The 17,505-nt window shown below is 52.3% G+C and overlaps 1 protein-coding gene across 1 annotated transcript in view; it reads right to left on the bottom strand.

The window, feature by feature from the left end:
* Positions 1–316: 316 nt before the first annotated feature.
* The window catches only part of UBR4 (ubiquitin protein ligase E3 component n-recognin 4), a gene marked incomplete at its 3' end in the record, with an annotated part of 105,291 nt that continues 88,102 nt past the window's right edge, over positions 317–17,505 (bottom strand). The window contains exons 71-86 of the mRNA XM_089667389.1: positions 16,453–16,646; positions 15,818–16,057; positions 15,592–15,730; positions 12,693–12,818; positions 12,483–12,611; positions 12,032–12,375; positions 10,180–10,270; positions 9,916–10,000; positions 9,475–9,602; positions 7,439–7,568; positions 5,580–5,737; positions 5,345–5,454; positions 3,234–3,375; positions 947–1,028; positions 556–729; positions 317–437 (exon numbers count right to left, since the gene is read on the bottom strand). Coding sequence (XP_089523515.1) covers positions 317–437; positions 556–729; positions 947–1,028; positions 3,234–3,375; positions 5,345–5,454; positions 5,580–5,737; positions 7,439–7,568; positions 9,475–9,602; positions 9,916–10,000; positions 10,180–10,270; positions 12,032–12,375; positions 12,483–12,611; positions 12,693–12,818; positions 15,592–15,730; positions 15,818–16,057; positions 16,453–16,646 — 2,393 coding nt within the window. The remainder of the gene's footprint in view (positions 438–555; positions 730–946; positions 1,029–3,233; positions 3,376–5,344; positions 5,455–5,579; positions 5,738–7,438; positions 7,569–9,474; positions 9,603–9,915; positions 10,001–10,179; positions 10,271–12,031; positions 12,376–12,482; positions 12,612–12,692; positions 12,819–15,591; positions 15,731–15,817; positions 16,058–16,452; positions 16,647–17,505) is intronic.

Genomic DNA, 17,505 nt, shown 5'->3' with positions numbered 1-17,505 from the left:
CCACAGCCAATCAGCAGGTATAAAGCCCAAATCATTGGCTGTAACTTGCTGACAGACTCGTGCTGTGGTCAATCACAGAACAGCAGGGGCTGCGCGCAGTGCGTCCGAAAACCAGGAAGTAACTTGCGTGCGTACCTGCATGTTGCTTAGCCTGGAGCTACTGCCCCCCCCTCCCCCGCACGCAGTAAATGTACTGGGGCAAGTGGTTAACCATTGCAGTATGATGGAGCCCCAATGGCTCCTTCCTAGTGGGGTTGATGCCCCAGCCCATTGCAATACAGAGATGTACAGCACCAGGATCCCCCCCGACACTCACCGGGTATATGATGCTGCACAGTCTTTCAAATATAAAACGGGAGTCCTGTAATCGTCCAGGCTGTATCGTTTGGCAGTCTCAATACAAACAGCCATGAAAGCTTTGGTTTCCGACTCGGTGCCTGCAGAGAACATGAGGGACAAAGCCTCCGTCAAACACCAGATGATCAACCGCACAGCAATCACCTACAAAGGCTGCCACGGTGCAGAGAACCCCCCCGGGACACGATTAGTGGTCACCTGTTGTCATGTCTTCCAGCATCTCCAGCAGCATGTCCTGCGTCTCATCGATCAGTTTGGTCCTCTGCACCACCAGTTTCCTCAGACACAGGTAGCCGTTCAGCACCGTTCCCACCAGGCGACTCTTGAAATGACGCTTAATGGACTCAACTTCCACAAACGAGGATAAAAGGCCTGAAAACGGAAGGGAGGATTTGTGAAGGGAACAGAAAGTGACTGCGCAAGGAGGGCATCCTTCATGGGGCTCCCAATGGGACACCTCAAGTAAAAGGTATAGGGGTGAAGGAGGCCCTTGAAATGTAAAAGGTCAGCGGTGAAGTGTTACGAAGGAGAAGATGGGAGATCAGTAGATATTAAAGCGGCACTCTAGAGGAAGCCTGTGCTGTCCTACCTGTGAGGCTTTTCAAGGCGTAGCCCTGCTGCAGGTCTGTACTGAGCGTTGCCTCCTCCAGCGCCAACAATCGAGCGATTTCCTGTAAGCAGAGAACACTGGTAATACGGATCCATACCTGAAATCCGGACCTGTACTTGGGGGGGGGGGGGGCATTGATTTATTTACAGGACCAAGCAATATACACTTGTCCCATCCGCCATGTCAGCCACAGTATACATACAATATATTTAAAATGAACAGCAGGAAGATACGAGACAGGATTTAAAGTGGCTCTGCACTCCTTAACCCCCTCCAGTCCGGACACTTTCCCCCCCCCCCCCCCCCTTCCAGTCCGGACACTTCCCCCCCCCCCCCCCCCCCCCTTCCAGTCCGGACACTTCCCCCCCCCCCCCCCCCCCTTCCAGTCCGGACACTTTCTCCCCCCCCCCCTTCCAGTCCGGACACTTTCTCCCCCCCCCCCTTCCAGTCCGGACACTTTCTCCCCCCCCCCCTTCCAGTCCGGACACTTTCTCCCCCCCCCCCCCTTCAGTCCGGACACTTTCTCCCCCCCCCCCCCCTTCCAGTCCGGACACTTTCTCCCCCCCCCCCCTTCCAGTCCGGACACTTTCACCCCCCCTTCCAGTCCGGACACTTTCCCCCCCTTCCAGTCCGGACACTTTCCCCCCCCCTTCCAGTCCGGACACTTTCCCCCCCCCTTCCAGTCCGGACCACTTTCCCCCCCCTTCCAGTCCGGACACTTCCCCCCCCCTTCCAGTCCGGACACTTTCCCCCCCCTTCCAGTCCGGACACTTTCCCCCCCCCTTCCAGTCCGGACACTTTCCCCCCCTCTTCCAGTCCGGACACTTTCCCCCCCCCTTCCAGTCCGGACACTTTCCCCCCCCCTTCCAGTCCGGACACTTTCCCCCCCCTTCCAGTCCGGACACTTTCCCCCCCCTTCCAGTCCGGACACTTTCCCCCCCCCTTCCAGTCCGGACACTTTCCCCCCCCTTCCAGTCCGGACACTTTCCCCCCCCCTTCCAGTCCGGACACTTTCCCCCCCCTTCCAGTCCGGACACTTTCCCCCCCCCTTCCAGTCCGGACACTTTCCCCCCCCCCTTCCTGTCCAGGCCAATTTTCAGCTTTCAGCGCTGTCACACTTTGAATGACAATTGCACGGTTGTGCAACATTGTACCCATATGAATTTTTTAGCATTTTTTTTGAGACAGATAAAAACTTTATTTTGGTGGTATTTCTTCACCGCTGGGATTTTCTTTTTTTGCTATATAAATGAAAGTCCAAAAATTTTGAAACAAAGTTTTTCTTATAAAATTTTGCAAATGAACTTTCTTCATAAATCCTGGCCAAAATGTATTCAGCTATCTTTTTAGTAAAAAAAAAAAAAAAAAAAAAAAAAAAACAGCCTAAACCAAAATGAGTTTATAAACCAAAAAATATAATTTTTCTAAATTTTTTTTCTTTTTTTTTTAACAAACTGTCACCATGGTGACACTGTACTTGTGGGGGGTGATGAAGATTTTATTATTTTTTTTACACCAATTGCTTTAACACCCATCAAGGCTGTAAAAGCAATAATTTTTCCTTCTCTCTGGCTGCATTCCTGCAGCCATTGAGAAATACTGTGTGAGCTGTGATTGGTCACAGCTCGTCACATGATACAAGGCTGTTGTGAATGGCCCTGTACCATGTGACCTCGGTGATCATTCACAGATTTCACAAGTAGTAAGCATGATGTCAGGAAGTGACATCTTGTTTACTACTGTTCATGAGATCACTGATTGGCCAATCAGTGATCACGTGAATCGGGACCTCACACAGAGGTCCCGCACAGGCACTACCAGGCAGTGAAAGAGGGTGATGTTTAGAAACGTCAACCCGCTTCGGGCGTTTATCTACATGGGCCAGACGGGAAGTGGTTAACACATTTAAAAAAAAAAATCAAGCAGTGAGAGTACCCAAATGTGACTTGTATTAGCCTCTTGCAGTCCCTGTACAGCAGAGCTCATAGAGAGAAGAGGAGCAGCACAAGCAGCTGATCAGGTGTGCTACAGAGTGCTCATGTGCTAACAAAGGACCCAATGATTGGAGGAGAAAGAGTGACAAAAAGATGAGCTCATCAGTCTGCTGCTGCTCCTTTCACTGCCCAATCACAGGCTGGAGGCAGCACAAGACCTGTATTACTGAAGTGTGACAGAACTAGACAGGCCTGTGTAACTCTCAGGACTGGATGAACCAAAGAACCCTTTGCAGGTAAAACAGAGCGTCCCACTGCTGAGCTGCCATTACCTTGGTGATGAGATTTCCGACGTAAGGCAGGACGCCCCGTGCAGCGAGGTACACCTTCCAATGAGCCGGCTTGATGAGCTTCTGATACAAGGCCAGATATTCAGCTGCACATTCACCAGCCACACTCAGCTCATCCAAATAGCTACACAAAAGAAAAAAAAAACACACCTAAGCTCGTCTATACATACAATGGACCGAAATTACAAATATCAGGAGCTACTAGGGAGTAAAAATGAATGACACCATAGCAACCTGTTTATTTGCTCGGCAAACTGAACTAGAAAAGAGGAATTTACCCAGTCACAGCAGGCAGCCCAGACGCCTAAAAAAAGGGGCCCTCGCTTCTCCAGCTTCAAGGTTAGGTTCACATATGTGCGGGTGGTGCCGCTACGGATCTGCACGAAAATCCATGCAGCCGCACCACCCGCACAGAGGAATGCGGACCCATGGGCGGGTGCCATTAGTTCCGAATGGACTCCCGTGCCCCATGACACACAGGGAAAAAGTCCCTGCACTTCCGAAAACGCAGCCCGGCCTCATTCACTTGAATGGGTCATGCTTGCCTGGTGCTAAACCCACCAAACATGACAGGGCATAGGAGACGGCACTACAGAGGAGACATCAACCTACGCGGCTCTCGCTCCCTACTACAGCTTCATAAGTAGTTCCTACGCATTCACTCTCTTTGATGCTCTGGGATGGTGTGCAGCAAGCCCAGACCGCCATTTACCAGTCACCTGACCAAGATTTCCCGGTAGATCACAATCTACTGGTTGCGGACAACCGTTCTAGAAAAATAATCTGATGGCCTTTGTGAGTTCAGAAGGAATTTTGCTTCTGTTTATTGCAGTTGCTGGTGAATAACAAGATTATCAGTCTGGATCTCCCTGTAGCCGAGGTGTACAAGAAGGTGTGGTGCCCAACTAATGAGGTACAAGTCATTATCCTGAATTTGCTGCTTATTCTCATTGCAACGGATTGTATTGTGACCAGTGCGAGCGTACTGTGACCAGTGCGAGCGTACTGTGACCAGTGCGAGCGTACTGTGACCCGTGCGAGCGTACTGTGACCCGTGCGAGCGTACTGTGACCCGTGCGAGCGTACTGTGACCCGTGCGAGCGTACTGTGACCCGTGCGAGCGTACTGTGACCCGTGCGAGCGTACTGTGACCCGTGCGAGCGTACTGTGACCCGTGCGAGCGTACTGTGACCAGTGCGAGCGTACTGTGACCCGTGCGAGCGTACTGTGACCCGTGCGAGCGTACTGTGACCCGTGCGAGCGTACTGTGACCCGTGCGAGCGTACTGTGACCCGTGCGAGCGTACTGTGACCCGTGCGAGCGTACTGTGACCCGTGCGAGCGTACTGTGCCCCGTGCGAGCGTACTGTGACCCGTGCGAGCGTACTGTGACCCGTGCGAGCGTACTGTGACCCGTGCGAGCGTACTGTGACCCGTGCGAGTGATGCCTTGTTGCTTTGACCTGTTGTCTTTACCCATCAGGGGGAACCTATGAGAATAATCTATCGAATGAGAGGACTGCTGGGTGAAGGGGGCCGGGGAGGACGAGGGTTCGAAGAGGGCGGGGAGGGCGGGGGTTAAAGAGGGCGGGGAGGGCGGGGGTTAAAGAGGGCGGGGAGGGCGGGGGTTAAAGAGGGCGGGGAGGGCGGGGGTTAAAGAGGGCGGGGAGGGCGGGGGTTAAAGAGGGCGGGGAGGGCGGGGGTTAAAGAGGGCGGGGAGGGCGGGGGTTAAAGAGGGCGGGGAGGGCGGGGGTTAAAAAGAGGGCGGGGAGGGCGGGGGTTAAAGAGGGCGGGGGTTAAAGAGGGCGGGGGTTAAAGAGGGCGGGGGTTAAAGAGGGCGGGGGTTAAAGAGGGCGGGGGTTAAAGAGGGCGGGGGTTAAAGAGGGCGGGGGTTAAAGAGGGCGGGGGTTAAAGAGGGCGGGGAGGACGGGGGAGAAGAGGGCGGGGAGGACGGGGGAGAAGAGGGCGTCTACTGCAATTTGGACCAACACAGCCAGACTTGCTAGATTCTGGAATCGACATCTTTTTATTTCATCCTATAAACTATGTACAGTTGTTCTGAATGCTATTGCTCACAAATCAGGGCCACACTGACCTGGTAAGAAGATCCAGAACTTGCTGACGGCGGCTCGGGAAGGTAGCCAAGGCCTCGACAATGGTGCAGGCGGCCTGTCGTGCTGCTTGGGTAGCCGGGGTGAACAGCACCTGCATAGACAGAACAACCACCTGAATCTGTACACATGGCTGCAGAGATCTGCGCAGAACACAAATGTCATCACACGCAGATAGCGGCAATGGCGACAGATACTCGCGGAACGCACGGTGCTCACCTGTCTCAGCCAGTTGTTATGTCCAAGTTTAAGATCCAGAGGAGTCGGCCTCTTCCCCTTCCTGCTCAGGAATTGCTTCCACTTCCATGAATATTTCTCCTGCAGGTAGAGCTGCCTCAGTTCTGCTTTGCTCAGGGTTTTTCCACTGTTGTCAATCCCTTTCAAAGAGAAAAAAAAAAAAAAAAAAATTGCAGCCAGAATGGAACCATTACAGCTAAAATGTCACCCAAAAAGGGGACGCTCCACTCTTCCTCCTCATCCTCCCCCACTCTTTTTTGGGGGGGGAGTGGGTACCCATTTTTTACAGGTACCGGCCTCCCCCACTTCGGGGTACATTACCGCGGAGATCTGAGATGAAGTTCATTTTTTTTAAGTCAGCATCTACAATTTTTGTAGCAGCTGACTTTTAATTTCTTAATACAGGAACTTTTACATAAAAATTTAAATTACCTTTCAAGGGATTTGTAATTCTGTGCAGCCAGTCTTTTGATTTGCGCACATCTTCAACACTGCACATTGACAGATGGCCATTCATAAACCTGATCCAGTAGTGTCACCTCTCAGCCCTTCGCCTCCTCACTGAACAAGGAATCAACATAAGTACCACTGTTCAGTGAGACCCCCATGAAGTCATTAATTGTCAGGACCCCTGCAGGGCTTGGGGCGGCTCTGTGACGTCAGGACCCCTGCAGGGCTTGGGGCGGCTCTGTGACGTCAGGACCCCTGCAGGGCTTGGGGCGGCTCTGTGACGTCAGGACCCCTGCAGGGCTTGGGGCGGCTCTGTGACGTCAGGACCCCTGCGGGGCTTGGGGCGGCTCTGTGACGTCAGGACCCCTGCGGGGCTTGGGGCGGCTCTGTGACGTCAGGACCCCTGCGGGGCTTGGGGCGGCTCTGTGACGTCAGGACCCCTGCGGGGCTTGGGGCGGCTCTGTGACGTCAGGACCCCTGCGGGGCTTGGGGCGGCTCTGTGACGTCAGGACCCCTGCGGGGCTTGGGGCGGCTCTGTGACGTCAGGACCCCTGCGGGGCTTGGGGCGGCTCTGTGACGTCAGGACCCCTGCGGGGCTTGGGGCGGCTCTGTGACGTCAGGACCCCTGCGGGGCTTGGGGCGGCTCTGTGACGTCAGGACCCCTGCGGGGCTTGGGGCGGCTCTGTGACGTCAGGACCCCTGCGGGGCTTGGGGCGGCTCTGTGACGTCAGGACCCCTGCGGGGCTTGGGGCGGCTCTGTGACGTCAGGACCCCTGCGGGGCTTGGGGCGGCTCTGTGACGTCAGGACCCCTGCGGGGCTTGGGGCGGCTCTGTGACGTCAGGACCCCTGCGGGGCTTGGGGCGGCTCTGTGACGTCAGGACCCCTGCGGGGCTTGGGGCGGCTCTGTGACGTCAGGACCCCTGCGGGGCTTGGGGCGGCTCTGTGACGTCAGGACCCCTGCGGGGCTTGGGGCGGCTCTGTGATGTCAGGACCCCTGCGGGGCTTGGGGCGGCTCTGTGATGTCAGGACCCCTGCAGGGCTTGGGGCGGCTCTGTGATGTCAGCCCGACAGAAGGCTTGGCTGAATCTGCAGAACTAAGTGCACTCCTGTGACCCAGAGGAGAAGTACGGTCAACCAAGCTTTGGCCATACTCCTCCTTTACCATGTTATACCTTACATGAAAACATCAGTAATTGGGTATTTATCCACAAACATGCGACAGGACCTGATCAGTATTGCCCAACACACATTATCATACAGGAACCAAGTCCGTTCAGACGATTGTAAAAGAGACCCTTGGCTGCTATAGAATGATCTTTTGTGCGGACCTGGCAACAATTGGGAGGGGGGTGGGGGGAAGAGCCACAAAAAGAAAGACAGGTAGCGATACCTCTGGCGGGTAGACACTTCTTCCAGGCCTCATACGATGCTTTGGGATCTCTCTTGAGCCAGAGCTGTGCCTGAGCATGGATCTCATTGCTGTACGGCTTCACTGTGGTCAGAGATTCAATCGGAACATCCTGCAATGGGAAACAGAATCAAAGTAAAAAGGGGGGGGAAATGGGAAGTTGGGGGTAAAAAAAACCAAAAACAATAAAATGGAGAATAGAAGACGTGACATCTGTACAAATGTGATGAACTGAACAAAGGTAATACTTTTAAAATGAATAGAGGAGATTCGAATGCTAAGCTACAGAAAACAGCTGAGGGGTGCGTGATTTATTGAGGAGGAGGTCTAGCAAGTTGTTTGGGGATTTTTCTTGTATCCTCCTTTATACTGGATAGGAAAACTGTTGAATTACCCTGAGAATCCAGTCAAATTCTGAGTTTATTTTCTGGTGGGGTTACAAAGTAATAAACTGCATCCAGCCGGTCTTTGGTGAGACCAATCAAAATTCCAAGGATGGGTAGAGATAAAACAAATGACATTCAGTGAACAGCCTGTATATAAGGGATATAGGTAGAAGGGTTGTACGTACTTAAAGGAACACGTCACCTGAAAGCCCACCCGCCAGCTAAGTATACTTACCATCCATGCACCCTCACTGTAAGCTCCACCCTGACAGAGCAGACGTGGTAGAGCTGATCCTGGTGGACGAAGACTGCATTCCTCTATGTAAAAGTTGGGTCCAGCAATCAGCCTGAGCATGGTCACTTGGAAAGGAAGGGTGGCTGAAGTTTGGGGGAAGAGGAGGTGCCACACGCTCCCCCACACCCGGAAGCCAAGTTCTGTTATTCTAATACAGCACAGAGGTGGTGAGGGAGCACAGATGGGTGAGCGGCAATGTGAGGGGAGGGCGTGAGCGGGCAATGTGAGGGGAGGGCGTGAGCGGGCAATGTGAGGGGAGGGGGTGAGCGGGCAATGTGAGGGGAGGGCGTGAGCGGGCAATGTGAGGGGAGGGCGTGAGCGGGCAATGTGAGGGGAGGGCGTGAGCGGGCAATGTGAGGGGAGGGCGTGAGCGGGCAATGTGAGGGGAGGGCGTGAGCGGGCAATGTGAGGGGAGGGCGTGAGCGGGCAATGTGAGGGGAGGGCGTGAGCGGGCAATGTGAGGGGAGGGCGTGAGCGGGCAATGTGAGGGGAGGGGGTGAGCCATCAGGGAGCACAGATGGGTGAGCGGGCAATGTGAGGGGAGGGCGTGAGCGGGCAATGTGAGGGGAGGGGGTGAGCCATCAGGGAGCACAGATGGGTGAGCGGGCAATGTGAAGGGAGGGTGTGAGCTATCGGGGAGCACAGATGGGTGAGCGGGCAATGTGAAGGGAGGGTGTGAGCTATCGGGGAGCACAGATGGGCGAGCGGGCAATGTGAGGAGGGCGTGAGCTATCGGGGAGCACAGATGGGTGAGCGGGCAATGTGAGGAGGGCGTGAGCTATCGGGGAGCACAGATAGGTGAGCTGGCGAAGTAAAGGGAGGGTGTGAGCTATCGGGGAGCACAGATGGGCAAGTGGGCAATGTGAGGGGAGGGTGTGAGCTATCAGGGAGCACAGATGGGCGAGCGGGCAATGTGAGGGGAGGGGGTGAGCTATCGGGGAGCACAGATGAGCGACAATGTAAGGGGAGGGTGTGAGCTATCGGGGAGCACAGATGAGCGACAATGTAAGGGGAGGGTGTGAGCTATCGGGGAGCACAGATGAGCGGCAATGTGAGGGGAGGGGGTGAGCTATCGGGGAGCACAGATGGGCGAGCAGGCAATGTGAGGGGAGGGGGTGAGCTATCGGGGAGCACAGATGGGCGAGCGGCAATGTGAGGGGAGGGTGTGAGCTATCGGGGAGCACAGATGGGCGAGCGGCAATGTGAGGGGAGGGTGTGAGCTATCAGGATGCACGATCACTTTGCCCCGAGTAGGTCACATGGTCTCTGTAAGGGATGGATGCACAATGGTCTGTATAGAAGGGATACAGGCAGACATCTTGGATACGGGATCTTACCTTATTCTTCTTGCTCGTCGGTGTTGGTGGTTTAATGAGCTTTTGCAGGATTCGGAGACACATTAAAGTGATATTCTCCACCACAACTGGAGTCTTAATGTTCACGGCCATCAGGAAGAGACTGAGAGCTGCAATGGAGGAAGACGAGGCTCAGATACCTTTGTATAACAGATATTTATTATGAATAGGCAAATAAACGCATTGCTATGCCTTGTATTGGAAAAGCACAGGATTCACCCCAGGATTCACCCCAGGATTCACCCCAGGATTCACCCCAGGATTCACCGATTCAATCAACTAAATAGCAGCACTGCATTCAATGTGGTGCCATTAACAGGGGGTTTGTTTCATGTACTAGATGAGCAATACTCCCAAAGTTACATAAATATTTCCCGGCACAGAGGGTCCCCCTTTATCATTGTGCCGGGGGGTACAACTCACCACAGCGGAGGCGCAGCTCCCAGCAGCCGTCTTCCTTGGAGATGGAGTCTGTGAGCAGCAGCATCTCATACTGCAGACTGCTGGCCTGGAACACAAGAATTCGGATGAATGAAAACAAAGTCACGTGTATACAAAGTATCCGAATCAATTCAGTTCTTTATAAGTATTCGTCTGCCAGCACTCCTCAGTTGGGTAACAGTAGAGTGCAGCACCAACACTAACACACGGACCATGAAATTCCAGATAGGAAACGTCAATTCTTACCAAGTCTGGATTGGCCCAGTGTCCTTTGAGTGCCGTCGACACTTTCCCGATGATCAAATCGTTCATTTGCTGAGTGGCTTCCGGATTGTCCCTTTAAAGTGAAGTACAAGAGTAAGGCAATGGCTTAAAATCAGGGGTCTCCAAACTGTTCAAAGGGCCAGTTTACTTTAGAGGGGCTAGATTGTGACCAGTGAGGATAGAAAACGTCCTGGGCCCAGTCAGAATAAACCATGCCTCAGGGCTGGTGGTCAGTAAGCGGAGGAGTAGTTCCCCGTTATTGGCATCAGTGGGAGGTATAGTACCCCACCATTGGTATCAGTGGGAGGAATAGTGCCCCAGCATTGGTGTCAGTGGGAGGAATAGTGCCCCAGCATTGGTGTCAGTGGGAGGAATAGTACCCCATCATTGGTGTCAGTGGGAGGAATAGTGCCCCATCATTGGTATCAGGGGGAGGAATAGTGCCCCATCATTGGCATTAGTGGCAGGAATAGTGCCCCATCATTGGTGTCAGTGGGAGGAATAGTGCCCCAGCATTGGTATCAGTGGGAGGAATAGTGCCCCATCATTGGTATCAGTGGGAGGAATAGTGCTCCATCATTGGTGTCAGTGGGAGGAATAGTGCCCCTTCACTGGTATCAGTGGGAGGAATAGTGCCCCATCATTGGTATCAGTGGGAGGAATAGTGCCCCATCATCGGTGTCAGTGGGAGGAATAGTGCCCCATCATTGGTGTCAGTGGGAGGAATAGTCCCCATCATCGGTGTCAGTGGGAAGAATAGTGCCCATCATCGGTGTCAGTGGGAGGAATAGTGTCCCATCATTGGTGTCAGTGGGGGGAATAGTGCCCCATCATTGGTGTCAGCGGGAGGAATAGTGCCCCATCATTGGTGTCAGTGGGAGGAATAGTGCCCCATCATTGGTGTCAGTGGGGGGAATAGTGCCCCATCATTGGTGTCAGCGGGAGGAATAGTGCCCCATCATTGGTGTCAGTGGGAGGAATAGTGCCCATCATTGGTGTCAGTGGGAGGAATAGTGCCCCATCATTGGTGTCAGTGGGAGGAATAGTGCCCCAGCATTGGTGTCAGTGGGAGGAATAGTGCCCCAGCATTGGTGTCAGTGGGAGGAATAGTGCCCCAGCATTGGTGTCAGTGGGAGGAATAGTGCCCCAGCATTGGTGTCAGTGGGAGGAATAGTGCCCCAGCATTGGTGTCAGTGGGAGGAATAGTGCCCCAGCATTGGTGTCAGTGGGAGGAATAGTGCCCCAGCATTGGTGTCAGTGGGAGGAATAGTGCCCCATCATTGATGTCAGTGGGAGGAATAGTGCCCCATCATTGGTGTCAGTGGGAGGAATAGTGCCCCATCATTGGTGTCAGTGGGAGGAATAGTGCCCCTTCATTGATGTCAGTGGGAGGAATAGTGCTCCATCATTGGTGTCACTTGCAGGAATTATGCCATACTGCTGGTGTCAGTGGGAGGAATAGTGCCCCATCATTGGTGTCACTGGCAGGAATTCTGCCATACTGCTGGTGTCAGTGGGAGAAATAGTGCCCCAATCATTGGTGTCACTGGCAGGAATTATGCCATACTGCTGGTGTCAGTGGGAGGAACAGTGCCCATCAATGGGAGGAATAGTGCCCCTGCATTGATACTAGTTAAAAGAATTGTGCTCCATCATTGGTGTCACTGGCAGGAATTATGCAATACTGCTGGTGTCACTGGGAGAAATAATGCCCCTAGGGCCAGATAAAGGCTAGGAAAGGGCAGCATCTGGCCCTCGAGCCACAGTTTGGAGACCACTGGCTTAAATCCTCATGACATCATCATATCTGAGACCTGGGGGTACACGATCCTACCTGGTAAGGAGGCACATGACTTGGCGCACCTCATCTCGCATGGCTGCCGGGCCGCGGCGGAGATTGTAATCGAACAGTTCCCGAATGAGGCCCTGTGACACCAGGATGTGGCGTATGGTGCTGTTGGTGGCCAAGGCGCGGAGCAGAGTGATGCAGTGCTCTGTCACAGCGGACGCACAGCCATAACACTTGGTGGAGGAGGTGTGACCGCAGCTGAGAACAGACAAGGCTCTGTATTGGCTGGCGGTGAACGTGGGCTGCACGGAGGTGCGAGAGGACCTGGTAGCGGCTTCTCTCTGCTGCAAATCATATTCCAAAAGCTCCTTCCGAGAGGCAAAGACTTTCTGAGAAGCAAAACACAGGCATCAGATTGGGGCAGAATAGCTTGTTTTTGGCTAAATTAGGACTTCTCAGTTCATGGAATCTCAGCGCTCGCCCGCTCCCGTATTACCTGTATGATCTTGGAAAGCTCATCAAAGGAGTTTTTGCAGTCCCCACAGTACTCCTGTGCCAGCTGCAGTATATAACGATTGACGCTGGCGGAGGTGGAGCTAATCCCTCCGGCGTTGGCTGAATCATCCTGAGAGAGAGCGCAATCAGGACAAGTGCTCTGGAAAGCCAGCACAGTGCCACACACATGCTCAGTCAGAAGAAAGCCTACCTGGGGCTTCTCAGGAGCCGCTTCATTGACTTTACACAGAAGATTCTCCAGCTGCGGTCGGTGGCCCATCAGCTGATGATAGACGCGGTCAGCTTTGTCCAGCAAAGTGTTAATGTTCGTCACGGCCTAACAGGCAAAAAGATTGTTCACGTTAACCCCTTTCTACGGCTGTAAACATATATGGCAGCAGCACAGAATGGGACCTTTTCCTGCACCGTCACGGCTTCATGCCTTGTATAAAATCCTACGTCGAGTGCGCAATAGCTCACGTGAACATGCGGTCACTAACCGCTCCTGGTCGCTTAACTGGCAGCTGTTCGCACGCACGACCAATTTTATTTTTTTCTTTTTTAAATTTTACTTCTGACAAAAGGGAGGGGCATGACTGGGGTGTGCTGTATGTTATAGTATAGCCAGCAACATACGGATTGGAAAAACAGCAGAAGGATGACCCTCATCAGTCTGTTGCTGCTCCATCACAGTCCAATCAGCTAGGTGGGGGTGGGGAGAGGACAGTGTCCCTTCTACAGTCTAGAACAAGGGTGGGCAAACTTTTTGACTTGAGGGCCGCAATGGGTTCATATATTGGACCCGGGGGCCGGACCAAGAGTAGATGAATGATGTGTATGTGTCATCCATAGTAAGTATAGTAATATTCCCCCATAGTAAGCATAGTAATTCATCCCCCATATAGTAATTCATCTCCCATATAGTAATTCATCCCCCCTATAGTAATTCATCCCCCCTATAGTAATTCATCCCCCATATAGTAATTCATCCCCCTATAGTAATTCATCCCCCTATAGTAATTCATCCCCCTATAGTAATTCATCCCCCCTATAGTAATTCATCCCCCATTTAGTAATTCATCCCCCATATAGTAATTCATCCCCATATAGTAATTCATCCCCCCTATAGTAATTCATCCCCCCTATAGTAATTCATCCCCCCTATAGTAATTCATCCCCCATATAGTAATTCATCCCCCATATAGTAATTCATCCCCCATATAGTAATTCATCCCCCATATAGTAATTCATCCCCCATATAGTAATTCATCCCCCATATAGTAATTCATCCCCCATATAGTAATTCATCCCCCATAGTAATTCATCCCCCCTATAGTAATTCATCCCCCTATAGTAATTCATCCCCCATATAGTAATTCATCCCCCATATAGTAATTCATCCCCCTATAGTAATTCATCCCCCATATTAAGTCCCCAAGTCCCCCCTGTGTCAATTCACTTACCTTTGCTCCGCGCGTTCCTCTCGCCGTGTTCCCGCGCCGTTCCGGTGTAGCATGAAAATCTGTCTCCTATGAGGATCTGTCCCCCTCGATGTATCTGCGCATGTGCCAGTTTCAGGCATTAGCAGCCGATCGGCGATCTCCAGCACATGCGCAGATACGTCGAGGGGGACAGATCCTCATAGGAGACAGATTTTCATGCTACACCGGTCTCCTGACAGTATCACGCTCCACGGGCCGGATTAAAAGGTCCGCCGGGCCGTATACGGCCCGCGGGCCGTAGTTTGCCCATTGCTGGTCTAGAACTAAATAGAGAAAGTGGTATTATTTGCCTGGCTGTACATTGTAGCAGAGCTGGACAAAGCTCAGAACTGGTTCAATGAAAATACAAATATTGTAAAACTGCCCCGTAAGTATTAAATTGGTGTATTTAACTGCTGCCTGGAGTAAGCATTAAATGTAGCAGCCAATAAGAAAATTCCTGCTGTAGATTTTCAAACCCTCTCTCGGCATTGGTGTAAAGGGGTCGCTGTGACCAATCAGAAATCAGTCTAGTAGTAAACAATGGCTGCCAAACATGACATCATTGCCTACTACGGTGATCTCTGTTGGTCAATAAGAAGGAGACTATTTTCCTTTCTCCTCTGCCCTGTTGGTCACACAGTAGCATCTATCTTTAAGTCATGGGCAAGTGAGCCAAGGACTGACCTTCTCTATTGTTCACTGATGGACACAGCTTAAAGCGGAACTCCAGAAAAAAATAAAAGGTCAGCAGCTACAAAGACTGTAGCTGTTGACTTATAAAAACCAGCCACTCACCTGTCCAACGATCCAGCAGTATCCTCACCATAGCCAGGTTCACTGGCCGTCCTGGATCCCCAGTGCCAGCATCTTAAAGCGGAGCTCTACCCAAAAGGGGATGTTCCGCTTTAAGGGCTGCTCCCCTGCACTCCATTAAGGATTGCCATCTTTGGGGGGCTGATACCCAAATTTGACAGGCACCCGCTCCCACTTCCAGTCCGATCGCCTAGGCTAGGAAGCAGGTGTCCTCTTACTCCCTGTCTGTAGTGTTTTGGGACACGTAACAGGTCCCAGAAGACTACAGGACCATTCAGGAAGCGCAATGCTACTCGAGCATGCACAGTGGGTACCCGGCTGTGAAGCCGCAAGTTGCACAGCCGGGTGCCCACACTGAAGATGCCGGCCTAATGGAATACAGGACGGCCGGTGAAACAGGCTGCGGGGGACACACCGCAGCACCGAGGGACAGCCAAGTGGCTGTTTTTTTTTTTTTTTTTTTTAAAGTCAGCAGCTACAGTTTTTAAAGCTGCCGACTTATTTTTTGACAGGGCGAGTGGAACTCCGCTTTAATTGCGGGCACCCGAAGCTTGTGGCTTCAGAAATGGGTGGCAGCGGAGCTGCGCATTGTGAACGGTCCCATAGTCCTCTGGGACCTGTCACGTGTCCGAGAAGGATGGGAGGGTGCGGTAGAGAACGTTCACTGGTGATCACAGCAGAAGTGGGAGCGGGTATCTGTCAAAATTGGGTACCCGCTCCCCCGTTCCCCAAAAGGTGCCAATCCTTGGGTGGAGCTCCGCTTTAACAGTAGCATCTATCTGCAATTCATGGGCAAGTAAGCCAAGGACTGACCTTCTTCCGATCCTCTTCATTCTCAATGGGATCTACAGCACAGCAAGGCCGGGCGTACAACATGAAGTCAAAACGGGCGTACTTGCAGAAGCCGCAAGCGTTGCACAAAAACGGATCTTTTTCATCATAATTAATGGATCTAGAAAAGGAGAGAAATTACAAACAGTTGTATGAAGAGCAGCAGAAGACGTAGGAAGCGTTACAAGGCGGCAGGCTGGGCACTGACCTGCACTTGTGGCATTGGTACACATTCTCGCCACAATTTCCACACACACCGGGATTGGCTGGCACTGAAGCACTACAGCGTGGGCACTGCAGAGTCTCTGAGGATGCCTGGTAGTTCTCGTAGAAATCCGCAAATTCGATCATCAAGTTGGAGGCAACAATGGGGAGTGGAAGGTCAATCTTCACCTCTGTCTGTCCGGGAGTCAGCTGAACCTTCTTAGCTTTGTGCCAGCGAGCGGGCCTGCCAGGGGGAAGGAAGACGGGACACATTTACTAAGTGAATCCTTTTCTGAAATCATATAAGACAAGCTGGGAGGCTCAGGCTCCAATCAGAACTTGCTCCAAAGGCCCAATCCCCACGCCCTATTCGTTCCAGGAGACCCTACACTCCATCCCTCATGCTAGAGGCCCCTGCTCCACCCTCAATAACACACCAGAGGCCCCTGCTCCACCCCCCTCGCTCATACCAGAATGCTCCACTCTATACACCCCTTTACCCTCTGCTCCCATTCTGTACAAGAAGGGTCTTTGCGACAGTCGCCCCCCCTGTTGGAGCTTACACAGTCATACTGCCCTTTTAACACGACACCGCAGAGTCCCCTCTCATCACACAACACATGCTTTTAGAAGTCTCACTTGTTCTTGAGCTCCACAATAGCTTGGACAGTCCGGTTGTTGTAATACAAGTTGATGGTTCGGACCATCTTAGTGCGTTTTAAGTCTCCGATCTTCACGGTCACTTTGCTGATAGTGTGGCTGCCGATGAGTTTGACCACTTGCTGTGTGGTGGTGTAGCGGGTGTCCACTTTAATGGATGACAGCTTGATGTTCTATTCAGATGAAAAACAAAAAACAGACGTTTACTTAGTTTCCCCGGGCATTCAAAAGGTCAGCACACGCCAGGCATGTCCGCTCTGGAGTGATGCAGACAGGATATATTCCTGTGTCTATCAGCTTTCTATACATCAACTGGGACCTTGGTGTGGCTGCCACAAGGGGCCCCCTAGTATCTATACGTATTTAGTCGGACTGATCCCTGAAGCCAAAAGCTACAAATTTAAAGCAGATATAAGCCACAGATTAATGTAGTGTTCATTACACTGCTTGCATTAACAAAAATACATGTCATGGTGAAGTACGTGAATTTGACTTGGTATTGCTGTTCCCAGCAGCACTCGGACTGGGAGAGGGTTGGGTGCACGAATCGGGTGTGTTGAATGAAAAATGTGCCGACAAGGAACTAATGGGAGAGCAGAAGGAAGGTTACAGGTGGAAAAAGGACTTCAATATTCCTAATCAGTAAGGGGTGTCCAGGGGCGGACTGACCATTTGGAAACTCGGGCACTGCCCGAGGGCCCGGGGTCAGTAGGGGGCCCCATGAGATGCCCCTGGTACCTTTTTAATAGGCTTTTTTGAGTTTGGGCAAGGACACAGGGCCCCATGAGTTGTCAGTCCGTCCCTGGGGGTGTCATATGGTGGACAAAAGCAGACAAGGGCGCACTCTCATCGTGCATTACCGTGATACACCACGTATTTATTAACAAATAGATGTATACTCACAAACCCAAAAGCGACTAAAAACAGAACAGGTGGTCCACGACAACAGACCAATATAAAACTGCACCCTTCATTGGGAACTGACGCGTTTCGGGAGATGAAACCCCTTTTCGTCTCCCGAAACGCGTCAGC

Source organism: Staurois parvus, unplaced genomic scaffold (assembly GCF_062004578.1).
Source record: "Staurois parvus isolate SC_StPar_1 unplaced genomic scaffold, SC_StPar_1.0 ptg003235l, whole genome shotgun sequence".
In the NCBI taxonomy this organism is placed as follows: domain Eukaryota; kingdom Metazoa; phylum Chordata; class Amphibia; order Anura; family Ranidae; genus Staurois; species Staurois parvus.
The sequence above is the reverse complement of the archived record's forward strand: the minus strand, read 5'-3'. Positions and strand labels throughout refer to the sequence as shown.